We start from the raw sequence: 15687 nt of genomic DNA, 5'->3' as shown, positions 1-15687 counted from the left end.
CATGTAGCAGTATCATCTGAGAACTCCAGCCATAGTTTAGCTGGAGTTCTAATTGCTGTTCAATTATGGAACAAAATCTGGTCTTTCTTCCAAATTAATTTACAAATTGAATTATCTTATAGATAAGCATTTTTTGCTATATGTTGCTGTGTGCTACTTTGATTTATCAACCCTTTAAAGTTGTCACAGTTATACTTGTGTTCTCCTAGTTACAAATATTGCACAACAAAATGAACGACAAACATTTAATTTTTTCAGTTTCAATATTATTGAGAAGTTGTTCAGAAATGTGGTGCCAGATCAGGCAGTAACTATTCCTTCCATATTGTTTCCATAACATTTCTTGTGTTTGTCCAACTTAACTTCTATATTTGGAGGCAGCCAAGCAATGTGCATTAAATTACCTCCCTGGTTTATAGATTGCCAGCACAGATCATCATCTAATAAGCCACATTTAAATTAGTATGCTAGAATCCAGTAAGATATTTGTATGATTTTGAACTGTTGGACTCTTTCACAGTTCTCTGTGTGAAATCTAAAACATTTGATTGCTTGTCATCAAAGCATACATGCAGCTCATTTCCCTAGTTCACTCAGAGGCTGAAAAGCACTAGTATTATGAAGTAATCTATGTAATATTGCCTACATTTTGGACTAAATAAAGAAAAGGACTCATTTTTAATAACAAAAGAGCTGTAGGCAATGGTTGAGGTGATCCAGGTAGGTACAAATTCAAGTAGTCTGGCACTGTGGTAAATCCCTGTAGATTATTTAAATTATTTTGCAAAGATTCAAAGATAAATCTGCTGATATAAATCTCTTAGAAGAACAATTTCCATTATTTACCCCTCTTCCCGGTTCACAGACCTTCTTTACTGCTGATGTCTTTGTGCACAGATAAATGTTTGAAAAATCGAGCTTGGGACTAATAACTTTGTGTGACTTCACCCAAAATCCATGGTATAACTGAACTTTGGATTTGTTGGTGTTTAGAATAGAATTGAGTGGGAGGTTGGATTGAGGAAAGATGACATTTTTAAAACTGCTTGGAACAATGTCAATAGACTCACATAGGAAAAAAATGTGTAATTTCAGGAATTATTTTACAGTAATCTAAAATACTTTGGAATCTTCAATCGCATTTTGTCTTAAGAGGTTTTAATTGATTTTGTCACTTTGCATTTGGTCTTCTATTGAAGAAAGACACTGGTTTTTCTAACTGGCATAAAGCTGAAAGAAGTTAGAAGTCTTTTTATCAACACTGTATGCTGAATGTTGGGAAAATTACAATTATAAAAAATTTTATCCTGTACATTTTTATCCATGTGTAGGACTTGTATGACCATGTATCTTACAACTATAGAAAAGACAATACTAATTCATACTTTACCTAAAATATTTTCTGTAACTTCTATTATCTAAAATTTCAGAGAGAACTTTTAAAATACAATGTATTACTATTTCAAGGTATTTTTACACAAATCTTACTGTGATTCACTGTACCAAATATTTACTACCCTGAAGAACATTAGTCTGCTGCTGATTTGTTTTTCAGTTGGAAGACATGCCAAAGTAAGGCTACTTTATCCATTTTCACAAAGTGAAAAGCCTGGTAATCCAGTTTGTGAATGAAGTGATCTCATTATCAGAATCATTCTAATGATCTACCTTTAAAACTAATGGAGCTAATCATTATTTTTTGTGCTTCCTGGATCATTTCATTAATTGTTTCCCTCCCCACTTGCCACAATTCCTTCATTAGTCAAGCTTGTTGCTTTGTAAGAGGTCAGCACCATTAAGAACATTCTGTCAACCACATGCTGCTGCAGTGTGGGCTGACCAAGAACACCGTAACATTCGGATGAGTTTTGTCAATACATTATCTCTTGAAGTGCCACACCCCATTAGACAACTTCTCCGAGCTTAGAAGGCAAACTTACATACAATATCTCTACTTGTGTCAAGACAGTATTCTCTGGAAAAAGTTGAGCTTCTAGAATCCTTTTAAGTTCTATTAGTTTGTAGTTGAATTGTCTACTACAAATATAGAATTCTAATCAAAACCAACTTTACAAATTGTTGTTAAAATTCATAAGAAGTTGCCTACCAACTTAACAGGACATTCTGATGCTTTATTTCTAGAAATAAGACAACAAACAAACAAACAAGCTACTTACTTTGCTGCATTATTATAGATTCTCTTATGAACTCTCTAAATAAAAACTAAAAAGGTCATGTTACAGGCTCAAAATGAAGCACCAGACATAAGTAGTCATTTAAATCTATTATGTCTGAATGCTCTTTGAGTTTTGCCATAACCTCTGTTTTCCTGCTCTGTCTGTTCTGGCAGTGTCTCACATACTCATTTTTGCTACACTTGTATTCTCTGTAAAAATTTAGATCCTTCCCTTGCCATATCCACCTTCCTGATAAGCTCCACTGCTTTTTTTCTCCTTGTTATTAATTTCTACCCTTTCAGAGAATTTGTGGTCACCTTTGTAGACAAACTTCTTCTGTGTCATCATTTCTCAGATATTGTCAAGAGCGGATATATCTGCTTGGGCTATTGTCTTCTTTGAACCATGTCAAACATATTTCTTTTAGTTTTTCTTTGGCTTTCTGTTACTCATGTTATCATGCTCAGTGGCATACATACAAAACCCTATATTCTTTTACTTGTCATTGTGCATCTGCTTTTGTTTCTATATTCTTTTCAGTCCCTTTTTTTTTTTTTAATAACTGGCAGTTTATTCTGCACTGTGCTCAGAATTTTCACATTCCTTCTAATGCACTGTTTCTCTTGAGCTCCTACTTTCCTCCTATGCTAAGCAAACAGTTCTTAGTTCAGAAATAATGCGTGAGAATCACCTCTTCTGACTTGTGGGTTTTACATCAGTTTACCTTTTGTTAATTAAACTTTATATTTTTCTGCCAGTGTAGGAACATGTCTTATCTAGATTTATATACAATTCTGTGCTCATCTTTGCTTCTTTACAAAGTTTTCAAAATAATAGTTAAGAAACTAATCAAGATTTCATATTTTGGCATATAGATGAATCTATAGACTTCTGGGGTATTTTTTTATTTCAGTTAGGATGGGATATGGAGGAAGACTAGATTATTAACTACAAGTTGAGCCTGAAAAAATAAACTGTCTCCTTAATATTTTTTAGATATATATGTCTTGATTTAGACTGCTGAATCATTCTGGACCAAAGCTTTTGGAAATACTGCTTGGCATGGATCCTGTTAATATTTTTGCTTTAATTTCAAGCTTTAAAACTAGATTTTTTAAAAAAATATTTTCTGCAAATGTATGCTTTAGAGTTTATTTTTAATTTGGAGATGAGCAAACTAAAAGATCAACAGTGTTAAAATCCTGCACAATAGTGACTTTGATTCTCAGTTGCATGTGTATTTATATTGCTTTATTTAGAAAGTGTAATCCTTTGTGAATATATAAACTACTTTTTAAGATATTTTCATTTATTAAGTGGCTAAAAGGTGAAAAATTGCTTGAAGGAATGAATGAGCCAGGTCTGACCTTTGATTTTAACTTGTTCTTGTCATCTAGACCCAGCTGTGCGCCTGGCGTTGTTCAAAAACAATGAAAATAAACATCTCCCTGTGAAATCACCAAGGAAGACACAGCCTATAAATGCTGGATACTTTGAAGGTATGAACAAGTATTTCACTTTATCTCAATGCATATAAGCATATATATCTTGCAATGTCTTTTAAGCAAGCCTACTTGAAATGTAAAACAATATGCACAAATAGAAGAAAGCAGAAGTTTAATGTCCTTATCTGTTTCTGTGTATCTCAAGTTACAGCAGCAAAACATTTCAATTTCAATTCATTGTGGAGGGCAGAGGGTGCTCCTAGAGCTCAATTCATATGGAGCTGGAGCCTAACTTATTTATTTATAATTTTTATTATTAAATCTTCATCATAAAAAATGTCAAAGCATGTCACAGAGGTATAAAATACAAAGCTTTAGAATAAAATTTTATAAATGAAATATCCCTTCGAATTCTTCATTTCATTGACACCTTTTCTCAAGCTAGCCATTAATTCCTGACAATCCTTAATGTGTTTTTAGGAAGCTACTTTCATAGATATTCCCTAAAAAAACACCATTTGACATAAGATGAGGAAAGAAGCTTCAGCATGTAAATATAAAATTTGTTTTCAAAAAATATTTAAATACTGATGTAGCTCTTTCACTGTTGAAATTCATGCTCAAACTATCATTGGTTTCTGTAAAAAGGTCCTTCTTGTAAGAAGAAGGACCAAAGACATTGTTTGTATATATACTGTTTTGATTCCTTTTGCAACTCAATAATGTGCTCGGAAAGTCCTCACCTCTATCTTTTTATCTTTTTCAAAGACATAGTCATATGCTGCCTGATCTATTCTCAATTCTACAAAGTAAAGTTACAAACGATACTGTATTAACGTTCACTGCATGAGGATAAAAATTAGAACATGTCTGAGACAGGTGTGAAATCAATCTCAATATACCTGAAGTGCGATTCAATCAATTAACCTAACTATATGAAAGCCCAGATTTGCCTAACATTCATGAGCTCATGCTCATATTTGTTTAGAAACAAATATTGGTGAATTCTGAAGAGGAAATATTTTTGCACTCTTATTGCCTTGTATCCAAGCATGAATTTACCTTGACTATAGAAAGTCTGTGTATACTGTGACTGAGCATTCCCACTGTCTCATGTATGTTCCTATGGCATATGCTTATATATGTCAGAATGCATCATATGCTGAAGAAACAGGACATGCAGACTGCCTGCAAAACACTGGATGTCCAAACCTATAAATAGTAGTGTGAATGTTCAAAACCATGTCAGAGATAAACTTGTTTAAAAGTTCAGTACCCTAAAGTCAGTGTAGGTTTAGTTTAGCTTTCCTGCCTGGAGACATTTCGCTTCATTTTTAAAAGCCAATGTATGCATACTGAAATTACTTCTTGAATCTATGGAGAGTAGGTAACAAGGCAGATCAGATATCAAAAGGCAAGCACATTATGGCATTCTCGATTATCTTTCATTTCAATGACCATTGTACTCCTTTGGCCAGCTAATAAACAGAGATTTTTTTCACCAGTCATGGATGCTCACATGCAATCTGCTGAACCTTCAATTCAGACAACACTATTCTGCTTGACCTAAATATAAAATTGTCCTACTGGAGACATTGCTACTTCAGATGGTATGTCCAGAAAATACTAGGTTGTGAATTAGAAGCAGAGTGCAACACAGAGCATTTATGTATGTGAGATACCATCAGACAGAACTAGGAGTTTCTAAATTTAGATTTGGATAACACTTTGCATGTTATCTACTACAGAGAAAAGCAGCTGCATGATAATTTCACAGAGGTGTGTTATCAGTTATTTCTTCCCTTGTTTCCCATTTCCCCTCTCTCACCTTTTGAGCGTTTCTTCCTCTTTTGCATGGAATAGCTTTCTTTGGGTCTGCTCTGCAATGGGAGTTCTTTCTGTAATAAGGTAGTATGTTTTCACTCTGTATCCATAAATCTTGTGGATACCATATATTAACAGAGAACACAGACCTGTCCTTTGCATGATGGAAATAAACTTCCTCCATTCAAGCCTCTTAACCTTCACCAATTGGCAGTGAGTCCTTGGGTAGAAAATTTGAAGTCCAATCTATCTCCTTCATAAACAACTAAATAAAAAAAATTAAAAAGGCACATTCTATATATTCCTTCTTTATTTCTTTAAATTGGGAAATGGGGGGGAAGTCATATGATCAACAGCAAACCAGCAAGTACACATGTGTTATCTGTTAAATAACAGAATCACTGCTTTTGAAAGGGGATGCCCTAGGAAGTGAAACAATTAGAACAGTTTTAGATTTTCAAACTGGAACACATCATGGTAATGAATATTTAAGAAGTAATCTAGTTAAAATGTACGATGAATTTCTTTTGTCTTTTTTATGTCTTTAGTTTTTGTGTAAAAGTACAAATAAGACAAAAAAGAATAAAAAGACATGAGATATAAAACCGAAGAGTGAAAAGGAATGAGTTTAATATCTGATGCTTGTGTGTTCCTGATATTATTATTCTGTTATAATTTGCCTTCTCATTTTCCTCTTACAGAACTTTTGGTAAGCTGATATGCAAAATGTCGGTAACAAATTTCAAAAATTTGTGCACAACTTTAATCCCATAGGATAATTCACATATCTCTAATTTGACATACACATTGTAGGAAAATACATTTTCAAAACTTGAGCAACATAATAAATTTTTACTAAATTTTGGATGAGTCATCATACTTTACTCACTGACATTAGAAAAATGCCCACAAGGGACCATTATTGCACATTTGTATCACAATAGCACACAAAAGTTAGTCAGAGCCTCTTTGTATTACACACTTCATCAACAGCATGAGGAAACATTGTTCCGACAGACAATAACTTACCATTTAAAAATACAAGGAACACGTGAAGGCACAAACCATGGGAATGTAATTCACTGCGTCTTAGTGGATATGTACGTGTGTATACGTGTGTATGTGTCAATACATATACATACAATACATGTGTTTCTGGTCACACAAATATATAAGCAAATACCATGAGTATAAGTAGGTATAATAATTCAGTAAGCATAGCACTTATGCCTTTTTATTTGTGTATTTTGAAAGGAAAGTAAATTATGAACAATTACTCTCTGTGTAATTACTAGTATCAAAATGCATTTTGTAATCCTAACACATTCTATCAGATGCTGTTTCAGATTTTTTAAAATTAATTTAATGCATGTGGTCATTGCATAATAGATTCATTACAACTATTTAAATAAGTAATATATTTGAGTCATGATTTTATATTGTGACATTAACTTGAGTAGGTTGTAAGGTAAGCCACAGAATATGCAGGTGTAAATATGTATTTACTGTTTCTCGCAACAAACTATACCCTGATCGAAAACCTGAAGACAGATGAAAGCCTGACTTGATGTACTTTCACTTCTCATAATTTGCTGGATGTTTTCTGGGATTATGTATGTTGCAGTGCTTTCTTTGGTATGTTTCCATCTTGATTGTTGAGTTTCAGTTAGTGTCAGGTACATGACAAACAAAATATGCCTGCTTTAATGAATATTCTGTTTTAATGAATATTCTTGGAGATTTTTTTGTGGTTTTTAGATGGTGACATTTCAAAGATCTCAGACTCCTGGAAACTTTATAAGGAACACAGATAATTGTCATAATTTCCTATTCTGCATCAAAACATATTTTTTAGAAAGCTTTATGACTGCTTCTCCTCTTTTTGTCTGGAGGCTGTTCCAGTTACTAATTTAACGTCAAATAGTCTTGACAATTTTGGATACAGTAGATCAGGAATTGAAGGAAGAATCTATCCTTGACTCCTTCTCTTGGGCAGTTCCAATTAGTCCTGGCTGAACATGTAAGAGAGCATCTTTGCCATCTGTGGGTCTGTAATTACAAGATCTGTAATTTCATTTACACAGAGGAAGGATACTGATTTTTCCAGCCAACAGTGTGAATGCTTAGTCCCAGTACAGCAGCTCAAAACTAAAGAAGGAGCCCTAAGGCCTAACACATTGTTTTTGCTACGAGCTTTGGGAACAGTATATGTCTTTTTGGGTCCTCTTTGATCCAGCTGCCTCAGCAGTTTTGGTGGGTTATCCAAATAATTTTTTTTCAGTGGAATGGGAAGCTGGATTCCAATCTGCAGTAGATCAGCTGAGAGTCTGATCAAACTATCCAAGTATTATTTGTATATGATTCCCTTCATTTCACAGAATTTCATAGAATGTTCCCTACTTAATTTTGTAGGTTAGGTGATTTATTGGCATATATAGTATATCTATTTTTAGTCATATCTGTATCCATCAGTGAGGTGGAAACAGTGTACTGTGACTTCACCCAGAAACGTGCACAATGATTTATGCCTGGAACTTTAACTATTTTAAAAATATGTTGGACTGTGTTGTCAAGATATGTTTGCTGTAGTTTGGGAACCTGTAGTTCTAATTGGCAGTACTGTATTTCCTGTCATTTTATGCTCATTGGTGACTAAAGAAAATGTAATGGATATAATGTTAAGACAGATTTCATCAATACAAATTTGATAATGAATAGGTTATGCTTTCTCAGGTGGCTTTTAATTACAGCAGTATTTATTCATTTCTGTTTAAATTGTCAGTAGAAATAACATTTATTTTTCAAGAATAAGAGGTAAAATGAGCTTGTGATTATGTCATATGATTGGAAGATAAATATCAAGGAATCTATTTAGTCATCTGTTTTCCAGCTGATAGTTATATATAATTATGAAACTCCTTGTAGTCTAAAGTGAAAAAAATTGCAAAAAATTCTTATATATTATTATTACTAGCGATAAGTAAAAATGCAAATGTGAGACTTCAGAAAGTGGTACTTTAAGGTTATCTTTTTAGTTAATTTTGTGAGTTCATTAAAATATTGTTACATAATGATCAACCTAGTTTCCTAGATTTTCTATATTACAAAATATGAATACATTGAAGAAAAGGTATATGTGGTATTTAATAGAATTTATATTGATTCAAATCACTGATGCTTTTAAATATCTGTATGACAGTTAAGAGAAGGTACTGAGACTGTAATGCTAATACTCATCTTTTTACAGGCTTTAAATGTTTTGATGTTTGTTATTTAAGGGCATTTAAAAAGACAATGAACTATAACTAATAATTTGTGTTACTGTTTTCACCTTTTAGAAATTATCTATTTTCAATGGCATCAACTCCCAGGGATAGCATTGTTTTAAACATCCATTTCTAAATTAAGTCATCTTTTATTGAACTATGGTCTGTAAAGGATTAATAACCACATTTGAAATCTGACTTGCTGCAATTCTATGACTTGAATTGCCACATTTACGTTAAAATCTAATTATTAGATATCTCCCAGACTTTAAATTTGTATGCCACATTAGGGAAGAAGTTTCTAAACCATACAGCACTGACAAAAATAACAGAATAATGCATTTTCAGAGAATATAAGATCTGTCCTGACATGTGATGAAAATGTGTTACAGGAACCTATATTGTGGAAGGGGATCTGTCTTTTAAAATCAGAATTCTGTGGCTTTGTTTCTTATTATTTAGTTTGAGCTCGCACAACAGAACTCTTGCATTGAATTTTCTCATTTTAAGGAATTAATGGCTCTCCACCAGCCCTTAAACATGTAAAATGAGTAGGTTACTTGTGTCCAGTACATCCAAAAAGAGCCAGGATAAAATAAACATAAGGAGTTGGATATCTTGGAAAAAATCTGTCATGGGTTTGGGTTAATCATCTCCAGAAGAAATTCAACTTGATGCCTGAAATGTAAGACTTCTTGGAGAAAGCAGTAAAGCCTGAGGCAGTGTTGATCTGAAGGACTGCTCTCCATGGGTCAGAGCTGCTCTGCTGGCAGAGTGCAAACCCAGTTCACAACAGCGGTACACTGAAAAGTTGTAAAAGACTGCAGGGGCCTTACAGTGCACGCACTCAAGCTTTGGTTACATACTTCTAGTGGCCCAGTTTCTTATTATAAAATAAAACTGAAAAATAAAATCTGTGCCTAATTTTCTAGCCTCCTGTCCGTCAATGATAGTGTAGGATTTTTTCAGTATTTGTGGAATGAAGCGGTCCTGAAATTATGTTAAAAATAAATATGTAAAACATCATTTATGTGCGTTTATGCAGTGCACTTCAGTGTCTGAATATTTATAAATGCTCTAGCCATATGGCATTTTTATTAATATTCTTGTTTTTTACATTCAATTACAAAACCTAAGCAAAGCAAAACAAAACAAAAAGAAAAGAATTATCTATTCACTTGAAGTTCCTGAACAGGAGGCATTTGCCATGTATACATACCAACTTACTATTATGAATTTTCACTGTGATTCTAGTCTTCAGGGTTCATGAATTCATGTGTTAAAGGTTTCTGACCACATATGTCACCTGCCTGTGTACTCTCTCTTTGTTCTTGACTCTGCTGTTTTGCAGACTGTTGTAATTTGTGGTGTTACAAGGATTCTTTTAGTGCATCAGATTTAAATGTGGTCTCTAAGCTAGCAAGCATGATTTTCCCCAAACTTGCAAATCTAGGATTTTATACCATGTATAGGGAGTTACCTGTCTTTTCATAACATAGGAATTTACCAGTTTTTACCAGCCTAAAAGGAACTGCACTTAAGAAAAAAAATCTTACTGTTCTTTTGTTAATAACTACCCAGTGATGACTTCAGTAGGAATGAGATTTCACCCAAAATGTCATCGGAATTGAAAACTATTTTTTCTCCTTGTTGAATAAGATCACATAATAGTTCAGATAGTTTTATTTTCATCTTCTGAGATTCTACCTTTCTTTTTTCTCCTTTCCTTGTTATTTTATATCCAAAATATATGTAGTGTAGGCATCTGCATCTCAGCAATGTACAGGTAAGCAAGTTGATGCCACAATCAGATCCACAGCTTTTAATACTGCATAAGGCAATCATTTTAGATTAATAGATCCCGGAGTACCGAAGCATTTCAAATCCTTTTTCATTTGACCATTCAGTGACCTGATAACTATTTCCTGTCCCTAAGTAAGGTCGTGACCCAGGTCTTAGAGTGCAAAAGACAGATAATTTTAGCAACAAGTTAAATCCAAAAGGATTTGGTTGGAGGGGGTAAGGGAGAATAGGTTTGGCTAAATTCCTCTAAAATAAAGTGTTACAGCACTTGGATTTATCATGTCTAGTTAAAACTAATTGTTGAATTTGTTGCTATCTGTTTGGATGCCTGGGGAACTGTAGTCAATATTGGTGTGGTTTGTTTATTTGCTTTGCATTTACTGAGCAGTACCCAATATTCTTCTTTACACTTCAAAAAACCAATTGCTAATAAAGAGGTCATTAAAAGTGCATTTTCAGATATATTCAAAGCATTTTCCAAAGTGAGTGTTTCAAGCATTAAAATCATATTGCTATGCAAATAATGTTTTAACATAGGCTACCGAAAGTGGAGACTCTGTGTCTGTAAAAGTATCATGAATGTTACATTGCAGAAATGTTCCTCTTGCAAAAGAATTTCCATTTAGTATGATGCTATGAATAAGGAATATAATGCATTCTTAGAAATATTTTATAGGTACACATCTTGCTTCAGCTAGAATACATGACACATTTTAAGTCACAATTAAAGAAATGTTTCCTTTAGCTATAGATTTTAATAGCAATAACTCTGCATTACTTTAAACACTTTCAGAGATGAATTAAAGGAAGCCCTTCATACCAGAGCTTTTAATTAATTTGAAAATGTAATTGATTAAACTTCGTTTTAAAGGATTTTTTTTTCCTATTCTGTAATGGGAACTATGGTGTTACGAAGAATTAATACTATCAATGAGGTCAGAGATCTACAGCATTCCAGGGAGGCCATTTTCATGAGTGTAATGTTAAACACACATTGAAGTATCCTTCTGTTTTTATAACTAATGATGTTATTGTTCAGATGCATCATATATTTTGGTAGTGTACAACATTTTTCAAGCAAAATATTAAAATAAGACTCTAAAATTGAAATATAGATATTCAAAATTTTATGCTGTTCAATACTAACAGCAAAGTTCTATACCTTTTACAATTTTCATGTAATCTAGAATATTTAATGTGTGGTGAACACAGATGATTTTACAAGGGATTGCAAGTAACTCAAATATTTTAATGAAAATGTAAACTATGCAGTGATATCTGCGTAACTTTTATGCTGTGTTATTTCTGTAATGTGCATCTTGCAACTTCATAACTTTGGGGTTCAATTCTTATCAAAACATGTTAACAGTTGCTTGAAATTCATAGGTTTCTGCTGGTTTGATGCATGCACTGCAGATATTTTATCTGTGATATACTTGTGAGTATAAAAAAGGTAGAAATAGTGAATTTTTCAGTTACACAGATAGATAGATAGATAGATAGATAGATAGATAGATAGATAGATAGATAGATAGATAGATAGATAAATAGACAGATAGATAGATAGATATGGGGTTTTTTTTCTCATATTCCCAAGATGGGCTGCAGAGATAATGTTTTTGAATAAAATTTTGTTTATGTGACATTCTAGAATAGTTCTTTGCAGGTTTATTGTCATGTTACCAATCCAACATGGTTGTAATTTCATAAATTACCACATTTGTAGAATCTTGTACTAACCCAGTCCAGACAATGAGATAAAGAAGTCCAAGTACCCAGACAAAAGAACTTCACTTTTGCAATCATCATTAAACAAGTATATTATGAATAACTGATTTTTTTTAATGGTTTCTAAATGCGCATTGAGTATCAGGCTTACTAAGACCCTGACGGTAAAAAGACATTTCCCTAAGGCACTTGCATGCTTTTTGTTTTCTAATAAGAAGCAAGCTCAGCAGTTTTGTCTTTATGAAGAGACCAAGGATATCTCTTGTCAAGGATAGAATTTGACTTTTAAAAAGGAGTAATTTAAACTCTACTCTGTGTTTTTAAGTTAAGTGTACTGAGTATTTGCTTTAGTACCTGATGTATATTTTGTAATTGAGAAATTAGCAGTGAATGTGAAAAGAAAGGAAGCTATGTGCTACTAAGCCAGAAAGTTCTGATTTAACCTACCAATGACCTGGCTTTGTTTGTTCAGATGACAGTTCTAAAAGTGTGCAGAGAATATTCCCTTTTAATACAGTTATTTGCCGCAAGCCGTGACCTCACTGCCTGTCAGGGAGCAGGTCTGAATTGGCCCTTTCTCTGATATCGTGACATTGCTTCTGTTGCCTCGATTGTGACCTCTGATTGCATGATACCCCTGAGAGTTCAATTTAATAAGCGTGACTCCTGACTCTTAGCCAGGTCTGCCTTCTTAGATTTTGTCAGAGTCTACTTGTAGTCTGCTCTACATACACTAAAATACTGCATAGGATGTCATCATACTATGTGAGCTGTGTGCACTGTATTCAAAATTCTCTTTCAAACATCTTTCATTTATTACAAATGAAAATGTTTATAAAATCCTTCTTGGAATAAATTTTAGAAGTTACTTCTTCCACATATATGGCTGCTTGGGATTTTTAGGGTTTACACCTTTGTATAAATAGTTACTATTATTTCACTATATTACTAAGCATGTGTGTTATCCATGCATCATACTAATTTCTTGCTTTGAAATTTGTTTTATTTCCCCTATGAGAGTGTTACATATTTCTATGACTTCCCATCAACAGTATGTTTGTTCATTATAGAAATAGGGGCAAATCTCTTTTTCTTGGTGCATAATTAATACAGTCACACAAGACAGTATTGATGAGCACCCAGAACACTGTAAGATGTAGTTATCCAGGACCAGTCAGGTGAAAGCTGAAGAATCTCTTTGGAATCCAGGAGAAGGTGAGTAGAATTAAGACTTTTTAAATACCATTGAAAATAAGGTATCCTTGTTTTAGTGGTGATTTTGCTACATCATTGCATTCTTTTCTCCTCTTTTCCTCCTCTTCTAGCCAGAATGCTAAAGAAGAGTCTGTTCTGAGACCTGGATGCCTTGAGGGTGGTGATGCTATTCAGATATTTCTCCAGTTTTAGTACCCCTTGATGCATTCACTGAACCGCTTTGGAGAAGTTCAAAGATTTGAAAGAGAATTTCAAGAACTGTGGTACAAGTTACAGACGAGTTTCTGTATTTACTTACATGCATTTTCTGTATTCTCATTGCAAATATGTATACATTTTTCTAGCCTCTCTATCAGTACCTCTAACACAGTGCTTCTAATGAATTTATTTATCTTTTCAGAAGAGCAGAAAAATCTTGCTGAAGAAAATAATTCTTTGTACTCACGTCTCTAGTTAAATTAAAAAAAATTCTGTAAATATTACCATTTAATATTTTTCTATTTATTCAAGTGCCTTAAAGAGTTCTGTCCATCTTTTCAATCAGATTACTTTATATTAAAATTGTTGTATCTTGTATGAAAAGGAAACTGCATTGGAATCTTTCTTACAAAACAGGTTCTATATAAGAAAAAAAGTGGATATTTTCTTGTTACACTCAAACTTGACAATGAAATGCTATCATTCTGCTTCATGACAGTGACTGTTACAGTGGAAGCAAAATCTTGGTTTGGGCAGTTAAATTATGTTTTGACAAATTCCCGTGTACAATTATACAATTTTATTAACTTCATTTAGTCTATAAGGTTTTAAAACTCATAATCATCTGTTTCCTTCTGTATTAAATAGTATAAGATTAGCTACTGAAGTTCCTTAATCTTACGTGGGAGTTTGCTTACCTAATTGAAATTTATGGGATTTCAGTCCTTTCTGGATCAGACCTTAATGCTCTATAAATTCCTATTTGCAGGAACTTAGATCATCAGCTGCAAACAAGTGAATAACTGTTTTAACCTGTTGTTGTGCAACAGGTAAAACAAATTGCACCTTTAAGTTATGTCTGTGTTAAAAGCTTTTGCAAATGTAAACAGAATGCACATGAGGCAAGTTCACCTATTTGGAATCATTATGGTATTTAACTTTTTCCTTCCTTTTCAAACAAATTTTATATATATATATGTATATATACAAAATATATATGTAAATATCAGTGAGTTGGAGAGTTTGGTAGCAAGTTTAGCTAAAAAGTTTAGTGAAAAGAAACTAATTTAAACACACCTAGTCTGAGAATAAAATGTTTACACTCAAGATTAAAGGTGGTTAAATTATGTTCACAACTTGAACTGGAGGTTTTGTGTTAATTTTCTCTTTAAAAATAATTTTAATAAAGATCTACATAAAATTCTATAAAAGGAGGAATCAGTGCTAATTTATTCCTATTTCAACTCTGATTTCTTCATTCAGTGAGGTGAATCATTCAAACCTTCTCTGCATGGATAGAAAAAAACCTGTGCCATTGTAACTATAATTGATCCAAAATCAATATAATTAAGTCAGTTCCATACCCGTGGGGCTGAATACTCTTGTTGGTTTCTCTAAAATGATACACTGTGTTTCAATTCTTGCTTTTCTTCCATGTGTTTACAAGCTGAAAATTTCAGTCCAATTAGTCAAGAAATCTATAAAAATACTAAGCTCTTTGAGACATAGGTATTGAGAATTAACCTGGGGCAACTTGTAGGCAAACTGTGGATTTGTTTTGCTTTTTTTACCTGACCTTCTTTACAAATGAAAATTCCATTTCTTTTAATAGATCTATAAGACACAATTTTGAATTGTTTAATTTCTTCCATGATATCAACCAATTAAGTATAACCTAGTGAGAAGAATTAGTACTTTTATGTCTATATTTATTTATAGACACTCATAAACTCATAAGATTAGTGTTTATGGTTATATCTAAGCTGGATGTAAATATATAAGAATTACACACAGTGGGGGATGAACTCACTTTAGATGTAGAGTTTTAAGAAAAAGAACCATGTCTATCTGAGACTTTTTTTTTCATTTAATTCAATGAGCACAAGCCTTGTTTATACAATGTTTGGCATAATGACAGGCCTGATCTTCAGTGGTACCTCTTGGTTTTGCTATAGAATAAATTAAACAGCAGGCTTGTACTTAGTCTCTGTAGGCTTTATGTGTGTATTTGACAATGTAAAGTAATTCTGC

General features: G+C 33.0%; 1 protein-coding gene across 7 annotated transcripts in view; it reads left to right on the top strand.

Annotated features, from left to right (window-relative positions):
- LRRIQ1 (leucine rich repeats and IQ motif containing 1) overlaps positions 1 to 15687 on the top strand; it is a 110874-nt gene that overhangs the window by 61288 nt on the left and 33899 nt on the right. For all 7 annotated transcript variants that reach the window (XM_051770028.1, XM_051770025.1, XM_051770027.1 and 4 more), the window contains one exon: positions 3575 to 3676. In XM_051770028.1, the coding sequence (XP_051625988.1) occupies positions 3575 to 3676 (102 nt within the window). The remainder of the gene's footprint in view (positions 1 to 3574; positions 3677 to 15687) is intronic.

Source organism: Manacus candei, unplaced genomic scaffold, assembly GCF_025592945.1.
Source record: "Manacus candei isolate 608988 ecotype Guabito, Panama unplaced genomic scaffold, ASM2559294v1 h1tg000114l, whole genome shotgun sequence".
NCBI classification, from domain to species: domain Eukaryota; kingdom Metazoa; phylum Chordata; class Aves; order Passeriformes; family Pipridae; genus Manacus; species Manacus candei.
The sequence above is the reverse complement of the archived record's forward strand: the minus strand, read 5'-3'. Positions and strand labels throughout refer to the sequence as shown.